Source organism: Typopeltis vanoorti, chromosome 1, assembly GCF_054136105.1.
Source record: "Typopeltis vanoorti isolate ZY-2024b chromosome 1, IOZ_Tvanoo_1.0, whole genome shotgun sequence".
Lineage (NCBI taxonomy): Eukaryota > Metazoa > Arthropoda > Arachnida > Uropygi > Thelyphonidae > Typopeltis > Typopeltis vanoorti.
This window is the reverse complement of record NC_143549.1, coordinates 101,493,542-101,507,454: the sequence shown is the minus strand read 5'-3', so window position 1 is coordinate 101,507,454 and position 13,913 is coordinate 101,493,542. Positions and strand designations below refer to the sequence as shown.

The 13,913-nt window shown below is 36.3% G+C and overlaps 1 protein-coding gene across 1 annotated transcript in view; it reads right to left on the bottom strand.

Moving 5' to 3' along the window:
• The window catches only part of LOC150110257 (dynein axonemal heavy chain 5-like), a 972,373-nt gene that overhangs the window by 605,605 nt on the left and 352,855 nt on the right, over positions 1-13,913 (bottom strand). Inside the window, exon 33 of the mRNA XM_090394637.1 lies at positions 9,403-9,575. Within this exon, the coding sequence (XP_090250763.1) occupies positions 9,403-9,575 (173 nt within the window). The remainder of the gene's footprint in view (positions 1-9,402; positions 9,576-13,913) is intronic.

The window sequence follows — 13,913 nt, the reverse complement described above, 5'->3', positions numbered from 1 at the left end:
GCCAATAAGGCTAAACAGGTTGACTGAGGCCTCTTTTTACCTCCTACTATCCTACTCTATCTTATATCATACTCCTCTTTTACTGTCTGCTGATCCTCAGCATGCTTTATTCTCCAAAGGCCAATGATGAGAGACATGAACTCCCATTCTACCTCAATAAAGGTTGAAACTAGTCTGGGTAGTGACCTTCCCTTAATGCATAACATTATACATATCTGCAAGGAGATGTGTTTTGCATTATGGGAGATACTGAGATAAGGATGTTGGTACCTTGCTCCACCTTTGCAAGGAGTTGCCCGGTGTTCTACCACTTTACCCCAGTCTGAAGATACTTTCAGGCACAAACTTTGTTTGCACACACTTGGCTAAATGATTAAACTAAATTATTATATTATTGGATTCAAATAATCTGATATTAATAGTAGGTACACTCCAATCCTTATTCTTTCTGCATTCCTAAAAATACTATACTCTTTACACTGAATTCTAATTACTGCATTGAACTATGAGAGCCAATTTTCACTAATGTCAACAATTTTAGGCCACAACATAACCAAAGCAATAAACTTGAACACTTTTTTTCCTAATGCCCATTTCATTTGTGTTGTTTTCAAAGCAAGTTATCTCCTTACTTTTTTGTATACTTACATCTATAGTATGTTTGGATTGGATGGGCAATTTTCTCTTATCTCCAAGCACATTCACAAGTTCCAAACCTGAAGCACAGTTCATCCTTCATCAGATTACATATGCTGATCGACATTCATATTACCATCATGTCTGCACATCCTAGGTGAACTAATGCACACATTTTCAGAATTTCTCTCAAGATGATATAGTTTCACTGAATTGATGCATTAGGTCTCATTTCCAATAAATAATTTCTCTAGGCACCTAATGCCAAATCTAATTAAGTGATATTTAAATATTAATCTGTTAATCAAATCCAGAAGGGATTTAATATTCACACTAAAGATGCACTTTGTACTTGGACAAAAGTTTTATAATAACTAATCTGTCATAGAAGCTATTCATAAGGAAAGTATTCTTTCCATAATAAGAGATTGTTTAACCTTTATATCAATGACATTGTCAATGGATTGCAGGGATATTCAGTTCAGTTGTTTGCAGATGATGTGAAGCTGGGAAGGGTTATTAGTAATAGAACAGATGCGGCAGACCTGCAAGAGGATTTGAATAAATTAGACAGATGGGCAAATGAATGGCGGTATCATTTTAATATGCAGCAAAATGTAAAGTCTTGAAGTTTGGGATACATCGATAGAAAGCTGCATACTCGATTGGAGGAGCTGTACTGGAGGTAGTAGGAGAGACAAGAGATCTGGGGGGGGGGGTGATGATTGATAGAACCCTTAAATTCAGAGACATACTGCCAAGGTGGTGAAGGTATCCCAGAGGATTGGTACAATACTGAGAAGGATGCTGACCTGCAGAGATAAAAGAGTTATCATTCCATTGTATAAGACCCTGATCAGACCACACTTAGACTATTGTTCTGGAATTTGGTCCCTGGGATGTGAGGGGGGATAAACTGGCTGTGGAGAGAGGTACATAGGCGAATAACAAAGATAGTTTCAGGACTGTACAATGTTAGTTATGAGGATCAGCTGAGGGAATGTGGACTGCAGAGTTTGGTGGATAGAAGAAGGAGAGGTTATATGATCAAGATTTTAAACTGTTAAGAGGCAGTTACAGGGTTGACACTGGGAGTGTTTTTGCTTGGTGGAACAGTGGAAAGGAGTGATGACAAGGGGCCATCCATGGAGCTTACAAAAGGAAGCTGTGAACAAGAGTGTAAGGAGTGGTTTTTTGCATGGAGGGCAGTTGAACTGTGGAATGCATTGCCTGATAGAGTGGTGAGAGAGCAAGAATGGTCAGTGAGTTCAAAGAATGGTATGATAGACTTTGTGTTCCTAGGAGGGACTTCACAAGATGAGTCTTTTGACTCCATGGAGGCCTGAACAATAATAATAATAATAATAATAATAATAATAATAAGAGATACAAAATGTGGATGATTTACACCATCATCATTAAATTACTGACATGTACCTTCAAGGGCGTACAGGATATGATAGCACTACATGCAAAACTGACATCATTACTAACTACCTATCTACAATTTTCCTCCAAATCAATCTGTTACCTGTCAAGACTCCAACATTATCAGATCTTATATTTCTATCTTCTAAGTCACTTTTTTCTGGATCAATCCACCTATATCTTGATATCTTGGTCTTCCTCTGGGTAATTTTCCTGCTAACCTAGCAGAGAACACTTGTTTTGCTAATCTTTCCTCTCCAATTCTGTTTAAGTGACCATACCACCTGAGATTAACTCTGCTGACACATTCCTGGATGGTAACAGTGTCAAATTCTTTCCTAATATCCATATTTTTAATATGATATTTTAACTGATGCATCTGTTCACACCCCAAACCTTTCTCAGGACTCTCATATCTGGTCTGTAGTCTTTGGTCAAGTGTTTTATTTCTAACCCAGCTCACAGATCTATAAGTTAAAACTGGCATGAACATTGTCTTGTGTACATCTAATTTAGTGTCTTGACTAATTTCTCTCTTATTGCATATAAATTTATTTAGTTGACTTCCTACCATATCAGCTTTGTTGATTCTGTTGTCTATTTCCATATTTAATGTACCATCTTCGTTAAAAATTGTACCAAAGTATCTGAAATGTTTTACTTGTTTTATAAATTCACAATGCTGTTGATATTTGCAATGATTCTGCCTATTTTAATTGTCTTTGTCTTATAAATATCATTGCTGACCTTCATACCATATCTATTACAACAGTTATTATTCAGTTTAGTCAGAGAGATTTGTACTGGATTTATTTAGATGTATAACACCATCTGCATAAAGTAAAGACCTGAGATTAACATTTGTAATTTTGATATCAGGTTTAATACCACTTTCCTTCATAATGTGATCTATATAGATTATGAACAACGTACATCCTTGTCTGACCAGATTTAATGTTAAACCATTTCCCTATACTTCCTTCAATTCTAACTGCTAACTTACAACTCAAATAAAGACTAAGTATTGCTTGATATAATGCCCCAATGACACCAAACAACCATAGTGTTTTGAATAGCTTTTTTCTTGGTGCCTTGTATCAAGTATACTTGCATAAATCTTACCAGGAACATTCACTAGGGAAATACCTCTGTAATTCTTACATTCAGTTTAAGTTGCCTTTTTATATATGGGTACTATGAGAGCTCTACTCCAATCATTGGAATTTGTCCCTCTGTCCAAGCCTTCTGAACTATACAGTGCAACCACTGCATGACTTTTATACCTCCATTGAGCATTTCTGGCTGAATATCATCTACTCCAGCTGCCTTTCCACATTTCAGGCTTTTGATGGCTTTTTATACTTAAAGTATGGATATGTATTCCTGATTACATGCCTGGTCAGTTTTTTGTTTACCAATATGCTGTCACTGATTGTTTCATTAACAATTTTTTGAAGTAATTACTCGATACATCAAGGATAAATTGTCATGTCACCTTTACCATCTTTAATTTCCTTTTCAGCACTATTTCCTTCATTTCTGAGCTTCTTCAACAATTTCCAGAATATCTTGCCACCTTCTTAATCACACCACACACTAGTTACACATCTTCCTTCAGGCAGTCTACCCTTCACAGTCCACCGAAAACCGACACACACGGGCCAATACATACATGCGAATTCATACCACCACCCAGCACAAAAATATGGAGTCATAAACACCCTTAAAAACAGAGCCACAACTATTTGCTCTAACAAGCAAGCCCTGAAACAAGAACTAAAAATCATTAGTGACACATTCATAAACAATGGCTATAACAAAAATACTGTCAATAAAATACTCTATAAAACCACAACAAAAACGAATCTAGATTACAGTAAAACCATAGCCATCCCATACATTAAAGGGTTATCAGAAAAAATCAACAGAATCCTACAACATTATAACCTCAATGCCACATTTAAACCACCCACTAAACTTAAAACCATATTCAGCTCCTCTAAGGATCCTCTCCTCCCATTAGCACATCCTGGAGTCTATTGCATCCGCTGCACCTGTAACTTGCCGTACATTGGTGAAACAGGATGGACAATCCCTATACGCAAGAAAGAACACATTAGACACATTAAATATAACCATTATGGTGAAGCAGGCCTCTCAGACCATGCACTTAACACCTTACACCAAATCAACTGGAAAAGCACCTGCTCCTTACACCGCACAAAAACATGGTACGAAAGAAAATTTAAAGAATCCTGCGAAATCCTGAAAAACCACCCAAATATCAACAATAAAGATGGTATGAAAATTCCAAGGATCTGGATGGCACACATTCAGCCAACCTAATATGAAAGATCCAACATAAGTCAGGACCCTAGCCAATCCACTAGTATTAGAAACCATTCCACTCCAACTGGATGGAATGATGTTAATATATGTATATAGTAGACAACACAAATAATAGGACTCTAGCGTTGATGTATAATTTTTTTTTTTTTTTTTTTCACCAGAGGTCAGGCCAACAATTGTGGTAGCGATTAGTCAGTGTTTTTAACGAACCAGTATGATTGTAGTATAGCTTGTTTCCTGTGTATATTTGTACGCTCCAGAAGATGACCTTGACATAAAGGTCGAAACGTCGAATTGTAAAAAATTTTAGTAATATTAAACTAAAGTTTTTATTCAAACACGGTAGTTGTCTCCATAATTTCCAAAAATGCATTCGGATCACCGTGCAAGCCTAAAAGAAAAGAAAAAGAAAGGATCCACCTTCTTAATATTTATTTTTTATGTTCTTACTAAAGTCTTGCAATGACTTTTTTTTAGCTAGTTTTACACAGTATTTAGCTTTCTTACATTTGCTCTGTATGCTCTAAGAGCGCAAAATGACTTATTTGCTAGGAACTTTCGATATGTTTTCTTCTTTTCCTTTACTGCCTCTTTAAACTTCCTGTGGCCTTCTGATTTTTCTATCCTTCCAGACAACCTCATCACATGCCTATCTGGCTGAATCAATCAATGTTTTATTATGGATTTGCCACTGAATCTCCAAGGTTGGTTTGCTTCCTGTTCTCAAACTCTTTAATTTTTTCTTGAATAATATTTGTGTATTTTAGTCTACAGTTCACATCTGAGAGTTGCTCAACTTTTATTTGCTTTAAAACTTTCTTACATGTTCTTCTTTTCAATATGAAGTTCAATTTTATCCTGCTCAAGACTAAATGGTGATCACATCTAATTTCAAATCCTCTGTACACTATAGTGTCCTGCACAAGTGAGAAAACATCACTATCAATAATAACATTGTGTTACGTCTCTTGGTTCTTCTTTCTGGTTTTCCTTTTTCCTTTTGGTTATTTTGCTTTCTTATAATACCCTAATTTAGTTTCATATCTTAAGAAGTTATATGTACCTGAAATTAGTTCCTGGCAAATTATTTTAGGATCGACTGTGCCAGCCAGAAACCAGTTTCTGATACTAAGACTTAAGCTGATAATTATATCAACAATTTAATTGAGGTTAGAGATCACGTGGTATGCAGTCATGGCTCCCTTTTTTCTGCTCCTTACACAATATCCCCCACTTATACAGGTCCGAACTTTTCTAAGCAGTAGTTCAGTCTCAGACACAAGAACTCACAAGTTTTAGTTTAAAAGAATACATTTATTTGAACAAAAGGTATTTACACTAAAATCATACCTTAATAATATAAGGATAAACTCATGCATAGATTTTTATACTACTGTAATAAATCACTCAAATATCCTAAATCTAACGGTTATCCTAAGAAAAACTCCTGGATAGCTGCTGTTTGTTTTTTTTCGTTAGAGGGCACCAAAAATAGGACTTTAGATCTTTTGTCTTTTGCAATTATATTGTTTCACTCACTCACTGTTGCATATACAAGTGTGTTGTGCTCTGATGATGCCGAGTTGAAAATCAGCGAAATATAAGCGTTAATAAAACATCTTTGTGATAAAAGTGTGTGTGGTGTTGTTAATACCATGAAAAATAAGTCACAAATATCCTAAATGTTAAAATCTCTCTTATATATAATACCCTAATATTTCGCAATTTGCAAAAGCTTTTGATAGAGTATGTCATGATAAGTTGACAGTCAAACTAGAGCAGATGGGGTTGGATATTAGATTAGTGCATTGGATTGGAGACTGGCTATCTGATAGGTATTAACAAGTTGTGTATGGGGGTGCGATATCCAGGAAAAGGAAAGTCACTAGTGGAGTGCCTCAGGGGTCTGTTTTAGGGCCATTACTATTTAACTTGTATATTAATGATATTGGCGAAGATTTGGATGGAGATATTCAGTTGTTTTCAGATGATGCAAAGTTGGGACGAACCATAAAGAGTAGTGAAGATGTTGTGGCCTTGCAAGAAGACTTGAATAAATTGAGTGATTGGGAATGGAAATGGGGATGTGAGTTCAATGTTGCAAAATGTAAGGTTTTAAAATTTGGAAAACAAAAAAGGATGCAGGATTTATGCTTGGTGAGAATATATTGTTGGAAGTAGAGGAAATAAGAGATCTGGGGGTGATAGTGGATAAGGATCTAAAATTTAGAGGACACATCGCCAAAATTGTGAAGACAACACAAAGACTCTGCGAATAATGTGGAGGACACTGATGTGTAGAAGTAGGGAGATTAGGCTTTGATTAGGCCACACATCGACTATTGTGCCCAGATTTGGTCACCGGGTTTTCAGAAGGATGAAGAGATGTTGGAAAGGGTCCAAAGGTGACTGACTAAGGTAGTTTCTGACCTCTGGAATGTTGAGTATGAGGAAAGATTGAGAAGATGTAATTTGCAGAGTCTAGTGGAGAGAAGGAAGAGGGGAGATAGAGATAGAGAGTTACAAGTTGGTAAGGGGTTGTTATAAGATCAGTGGTGGAGAAGTTCTACAGAGAATAGTGGAAGATCAGGGGAGAACTAGAGGTCATCCCTGGAAACTGTATAAAGAGGGTGTGAGTAGGGGAGTGAGAAGCAGGTTTTTTTCGTGCAGAGTTGTGAATGACTGGAATGCCTTGCAAGAGAATGTGGTGTCTGCAAGGAGTTTGAGTGTGTTTAAGACACGGTATGATGAGATGTGTGTGTGATAAAAGGACCTCCCAGATGAGTCTTTGACTCTACGAGGTCTTGTTTAATAATAATAATATTTCTTATCACACAGGCTCATCTAATTTTATGTCAAGAGCATTAGTTAATCATCCTTATTCTTGTCTTTTATCTCGCATTAGGATTAAGTGAAGCTCTCGTGGTTATGCAATTCTTGAATATTACAACCTTAGCTAAATGTACATGACATATTCACTCAATTAACAGTCACTGTTTTAGTCAGAGGACTAAACTCTTTCTTGTAAAACTTATATAAGTTATAGGCTCAATATAAGGAACAGGGTCTTCACACACTATCACATATACTGAATCATTTAATAACTGTTCTGCTATAATGTCTGTCTTACACAAGAGATTAAACTACCATAGGAAGGTCTTATCACAGACAATTAGTCCAAACGGATCACTTAGATGGCTCGAGCAGGGCTATGCTCAAAGTTCTCTCTCCTTTTGTTTCCTCTCTTCCTATATGACTTGTTATATATAAAATAAAAGTTCTGCACCTTACTGGCTATTTCCTTAGTGAAGTCGGTTCCTTAACTTTAGTCCCGGGTTTTCTTCGGACATAGCAAGGGTCTCTTGTCGCTCCGCTGTCTGTTGCTTTCTTTTCTCCTCGAAGGCTCCTCTTCGCCATCCTCACATTGGTAGCAGATTTACCAATGGCTCTGTCTGCTGGTCTGCCGATGTTCTGTTGAATGTCTTGTGCATATCGGATCCCACAGGAATGTGGAATGTTGCTGGATACCGGAGACAAGCTTCCTCAGCCTTCACGGCCTTCGAACAAGAACACAGGAAAATACAGGAACACCAGAAAGTGTTTAAAGTGTACGTGGCTCCTTATATTTCATCTGCGAGTGCACTCTCTCATTACTTTCATCACCTACTTAACTATCCCTGATTGGTCAGGTATTGATGATGTCACATTCTTTTCTCCACACCTCTCTTGACGAAACTGTTATGGTTGAGATTACCGGATGGCTATACGGTTTTTCTGCTGTGTCACTGTGGACTCTTACATAGTGATTTGACCTTCCGTTGATTGGTTGACATGTGATTCTGATTTCTTTAACATAATATTCCCATACTGGGCATGATTTTAGAATACAATTTGGACTATTTTATAACAATCTTACTAATTAAATTGATATACCCTCTTTGATTACAATTCATTTATTATTTCTTTACCCCTGCTCTTGAGAGTATAAGCATGTTTTTATTGTAAGTCAATTTCTTCTCATGTTGGGTCCAAAATAAATGGCTGACTGATATTGGGCCGGTTATTTTCGACACAACAATTGTCAATGAGACTTTTCTTATTCCTTGCCTTACTCTGTCACGTGTAATACCCTTACTTTAATAAGTAAGGTGACGTGATGAATCACCCAAGTTTCTGGTGTACTATACATGAATTTAAAAGCAGTCTACATTTCATGGATGATGATGATGCATATTTTTTTAATTATGAAAAACATTAATTCTTATTTAAATTAATTTAGAAAAATATAAAAAGATAAATTATGAATATCAGGACACTAGCAAGAAATCAAATTAGATATCAGTCTTACTTATTTCTCTATTTAATTTGCCATCTTAATGAAATATAATAAAAAACATAACATAAAAAAACATATAAAAGAATAAGCAAGACTTGCCTGATAGATTTATATAAAATTTGAGAAAAATTAGTCAACCAACAAACTAGTAGCATTCGAATCAATATTAACAAAACAAACCAAATTTAACATAAGGATCTGTAAGCTGGGATAGAAATAAACCTCATAATTGAAGACTATACACAAAAGAGTATATGGAGTCTCTAGTCTTCCTAATTTTCTGAGAAAATTAGGATGAAAGAACAGATGGCATCTGTGACAGAATCATAAAAAATGAAGATACTCAGGAAGGAACTAGATATTGTTGCCACTATAGAAAGTGTAAGTGAAACTAATCTTAAACTGAATGGGAGAAGAAAGATTAGAAATATGGGACTTAGCAGAAAAAGGTCAATAATGTTAATAAAAAATTGTTAACGTGAAAGCAGTTTTGTGAAATGCGTACTGCTTCACTATGCAATGATTAAAACTAATGCAACTTCCTCTGGGATCAGTGAATTAAAACACTGTAATCTAAAATCATGAGAAAGAGTGTTTTGTTATTGACAAGGCAAGATCATCATAGTATATTCATATTAAACTTGGATCTTTACCTGTCTGTCAAAGGTGTGATTACAAGTCTTTCTGTGCAGCCCAGGAATTCATTTTGGTAAGCGAAACTGACATCAGTAATGGACACTACAGTTTTGTCAATTTCTTCTTTGAAGTAAAATCGGCTCTGACGTAACCATTCAAAGTCTACAACAGATTTCACCATTCGACGACACTGAAATGAAATATTAATTTCAATTCTGACCAAAACAGCAAAAACATGCTTGCAACTGCTGTAACTTTTAGAATTATTAAGTATTAAGTCATTCGTATGAAAAAAAAAAAAATATATATATATATATATATATATATTATTTTCATAGTCACTATCATTAAATTTATACATCATAAATTAACTTTTATTATTATTATTATTATTATTATTCACATCTGACCTCCATGGAGTCAGAGACTCATTGTGGGAGGTACACACATACACACATTCACAAACATGCTCAGGCAATGCATTCCACTCACCAATCACTCTCCATTAAAAAAACTTACTCCTCACTCCTTTGCTCACAGCCTCTTTATACAGATGTCAACAATGGGCTCTTGTTCTATCCCCCCCCTTCTCTCATTCTATGAAAAATTCTTCCATGTCAACCTGATAACAACCCAGACTAGCATATATGTCTCCATCATATTCCCTCCCTTCTCCTATTTTAGGCTTTGCATACATTCTCTCCACCTCCATCTGTCCTCGTACTCCACATTCCAAAGACCACTGATAACCTTTGTGAATCTTCTTGGGACCCTTTCCAACATATCCTTGTCACCATGAAAACCTGGCAACCAGATCTGTGCACAATAATCCATATCATGCCTGATCAAGGACTTATACAATGGTATGATAACCTCTTTATTTCTGCATGTCAGGATCCTCTGCATCATTGCATTATCTGATGTGATGTCTTCACTATTTGTGCAAGGTGGATCCTGAATTTCAGGTCCTTGTCCTCCACCACCACACCAAGATCTCTCATTTCCTCTACCTCCTTTAAAGTTTCCTCACCAAGTGTATCATTTGTATCCCATCGTTGCTTACCAAATTTCAAAACCTTACACTCTGCAACATTGAACTGACAATTCCCCATACCTGCTCGTTCATTCAAGTCCTCCCTCAAGGCCATAACCATCTGCTTGACTCTGCCTCTGCATTGCACTTTCCAATTTTGCATCATCTGCAAACAGCTGCATATCACTAGTTAAACCCATCCCAATATCATTGACATACCAATTGAACAAAAATGGTCCCAAACTGACCCCTGCGGTACACCACTAGTGACCTTCCTTTTAAGGGATACCGCACCACCATATACAACTTTCTGATACCTATCTGACAGTCAGTCACTGATCTAACTCAGAAGTCTGTTATCTAATCCCAACTGTTTCAATTTATTTAATAGTTTGTTGTGCGGGAGAAAACATGTTTCCCCTTAACAAACTCATGCTGATAACCACAGAGAATACTGCTGTTTTCAACACAATTCTGTATCCTACTTCACACCAATCTCTCTCTCTCTCTCTCTCTCTCTCTCTCTCTCTCTAGTACCTTCACCACAACTCCAGATATACAGATTGGCTATAATTTGAAGCCAAAGCCTTATCATCACCTTTATGCAGTGGAACAATTTTATATTTTTTCCACTCCCTTAGAACTTGTGCTGTTATAAGATTCTAATTAAACAAGCATGCCAATGCTACTGCCAATTCCCTGGAACATTCCCTTAAGATGTGTGATGATATCTCATCAAATCTTGTTGCTTATTGATATCAAAGTTATTTATTTCCTCAAATACCTCCTGCTCACTCGCAATTAAGCCATCCTCTCCTATGTTCTTCATGATTCCACCATGATCAGGATTTAACACCCTTATAAATTGATCACTGAATACATCAACAATGTCTTCTGCAGCAGTTACCATTCTATCACTTTCATCCATCAACATCATCTTACTATGATCATTCTTCCTTCTACTTGCCACATATGTAAAAAAACTCTCTCAGGTTTTCCTTTGCCTAATTGGCCAATTTCTGCACATACTGTACTTTTGTTTTCCTTAATAACTGAGTCACTCTTCTGGCGTGTTTATATTCTTCATGAAACTCATTGTTATGATTATTCATCTTGTACTGTTTCCAAAGTGTGTGTGCATGTTATGATCCATCGAGTAAGTTCCGAATCCACGAACATACACTCTCCATTCCGATCTGTCCCTGACCATGTCTTTCAGAACCTCAGAGCGCACTCCGGTTGCTTCTTTAACTCCATCCACCCATCTAATTCTTGGTCTTCCTCTTCTCCTGCTTCCATCAACTTTAGCAAGCAGCATCATCTTCTCCAGACTGTCATTTGTTCACATAATATGTCCGAAGTATGACAATTTTTGCTTGATGATCATAGCTTTAGGAAGCAATCTGGCTTTATTTTCTGATTTATCATTGATTTATTGATTTGCTTTGCAGTCCATGGTATTCTTAGTAAGCATCTCCAAACCCATAATTCAAATGCATCTATCTTCCTTCTTTCACTCTTTCTCAGGGTCCAACTTTCACATCCATACAGCACCACAGGGAATACCATTGCTTTCACGATTCTGATTTTTGTTGTGAGGCTAATATCTTTAAAAATTTTGCTTAAATTTATCATTGCTTTTTTTTCCAAGTAATAATCTTCTTCGGTACAATAACCATCTTTATCAATTCAGGATCCTAGGAACACAAAATTGTTAACTGCTTCCATACTTCAAAATCATTAAGTTCCCATGTTGCCATAACTTTTGTCTTTTTGAGATTAAGTTTAAGACCATATTTAGCACTTTCTTCTTTAACTTTCATAATAAGTTCCTTCAAATCTTCTTTGCATTCTGCTAGCAAGATGGTATCATCTGCATACCTCAAATTATTAATATTTTTTCCACCAATTTTAATTCCAACTGAAGACTCCTCCAGCCCTGCAATTTTTAAAATGTATTCGCTGTACAAGTTAAACAGGTATGTAGATAAAATACATCCTTGTCGCACCCCTTTATCTATTGTGAAATACTCAGTTTCATCAAGATCTGTTCAGACAGTAACTTCTTGTTCATAATAAAGATTCCTCAGAAGGACAATGAAATGCTCTGGGACTCCCATTGTTCTTAACACATTCCAAAGTTTCACATGATCTACAGAGTCAAAAGCCTTGCTATAGTCAAGGAAACTAGACATTCTTGTGATATTCCTGTGATCTTTCTATTATCCATCTCACATTGGCAATTTCATCTCTTGTTCCTCTGCCTTTTTGAAATCCTGCCTGTTCATCTGGCATTTCTCTCTTCATGAATGATTCCAGTCTTTTCTGAATGATCTTAAGTAAGACTTTACTTGCATGAGAAATCAATGCTATAGCAATGTAATTTTCGCACTCTCTTGCATCAAATTTCTTCAATAAAGGTATATAAACTGATTTTTTCCATTCCCTAGGCCATGTAGTTGTGATCCGAATTTGCTGACATAGAGCTGTTAAAATTTTAACTGCCTCTTCTCCCAGGGCTTTGAGCAGCTCAATGGGTATTCCATCTCCTCCTGGTGCTTTCTTACTGGATATCTGTTGCACTGCCGACCTCACTTCACTCTCCACTGGTACTGGTTCCTGTGTATAATTCTGCTCTTCAAATTTCTCAGTAATTTTGGAGTCCTTTCTGTAAAGGTCTTCTGTATACTCTTTCCATCTTTCTTTGATGTCTGCCGCTTCCGTAAGATATCCTTTGTGTTTACTTTTCAATATTGTCACCTTGGCACTAAACTTTCCTGTTAGTTCTCTGATCTTTTTGAAAAGATCTCTTGTTTTTCCTTTCTTGTTTTGGTCTTCTATTTGTTGGCATTCCTGGTTAAAGTATTTTTCCTTGTCTCTTCTGGCTTGTCGTTGAAACTCTGAAACATGTTCATTTTTTGAACATGTTTCCAAAGTACAGTCTTCTTTTTCCAGATCTCATGCTTAAGCTCCACATTCATCTATTTTACACCTACCTTATTCAACCTTTTGGCCTTTGAAATACATTTGCAAATTGATGCTGTTATGTATTTCTTTGTCAGTTCCCTAGTAGCATTAATTTTCTTACCACTCAACTCCTCATTTCATGCTATAGCTCCAAGCTGTCTCTTAAGATTGTCATAATCACCAGCCTTATAATTCTACATATGGCTAATCACAACGTAGGTGATCACTCTTACCAACTATAGGAAAGTGTGAAACCCTGCTCACAATTACATTCTGTTATAATATAACCAGATCTAAGATTCTTATGCCCCTACTTTGCATGCTGCCTGAAATAGTTATCTCTCAAGAGCTCAAGAAATTCATTTTCCTCATTCCTAAATGCTATTTCTTCATTCCAATTTATACTCATCATCATCATGCATATCAAGGATTTAGGCCTAGCATAGCCCTGTTCTGGCCTTAGAAATCATCATTGAATCTTTTAAGAGGATGTCCTGGTTTTCTTTTTCCTAATGGCTTGTACTTTAA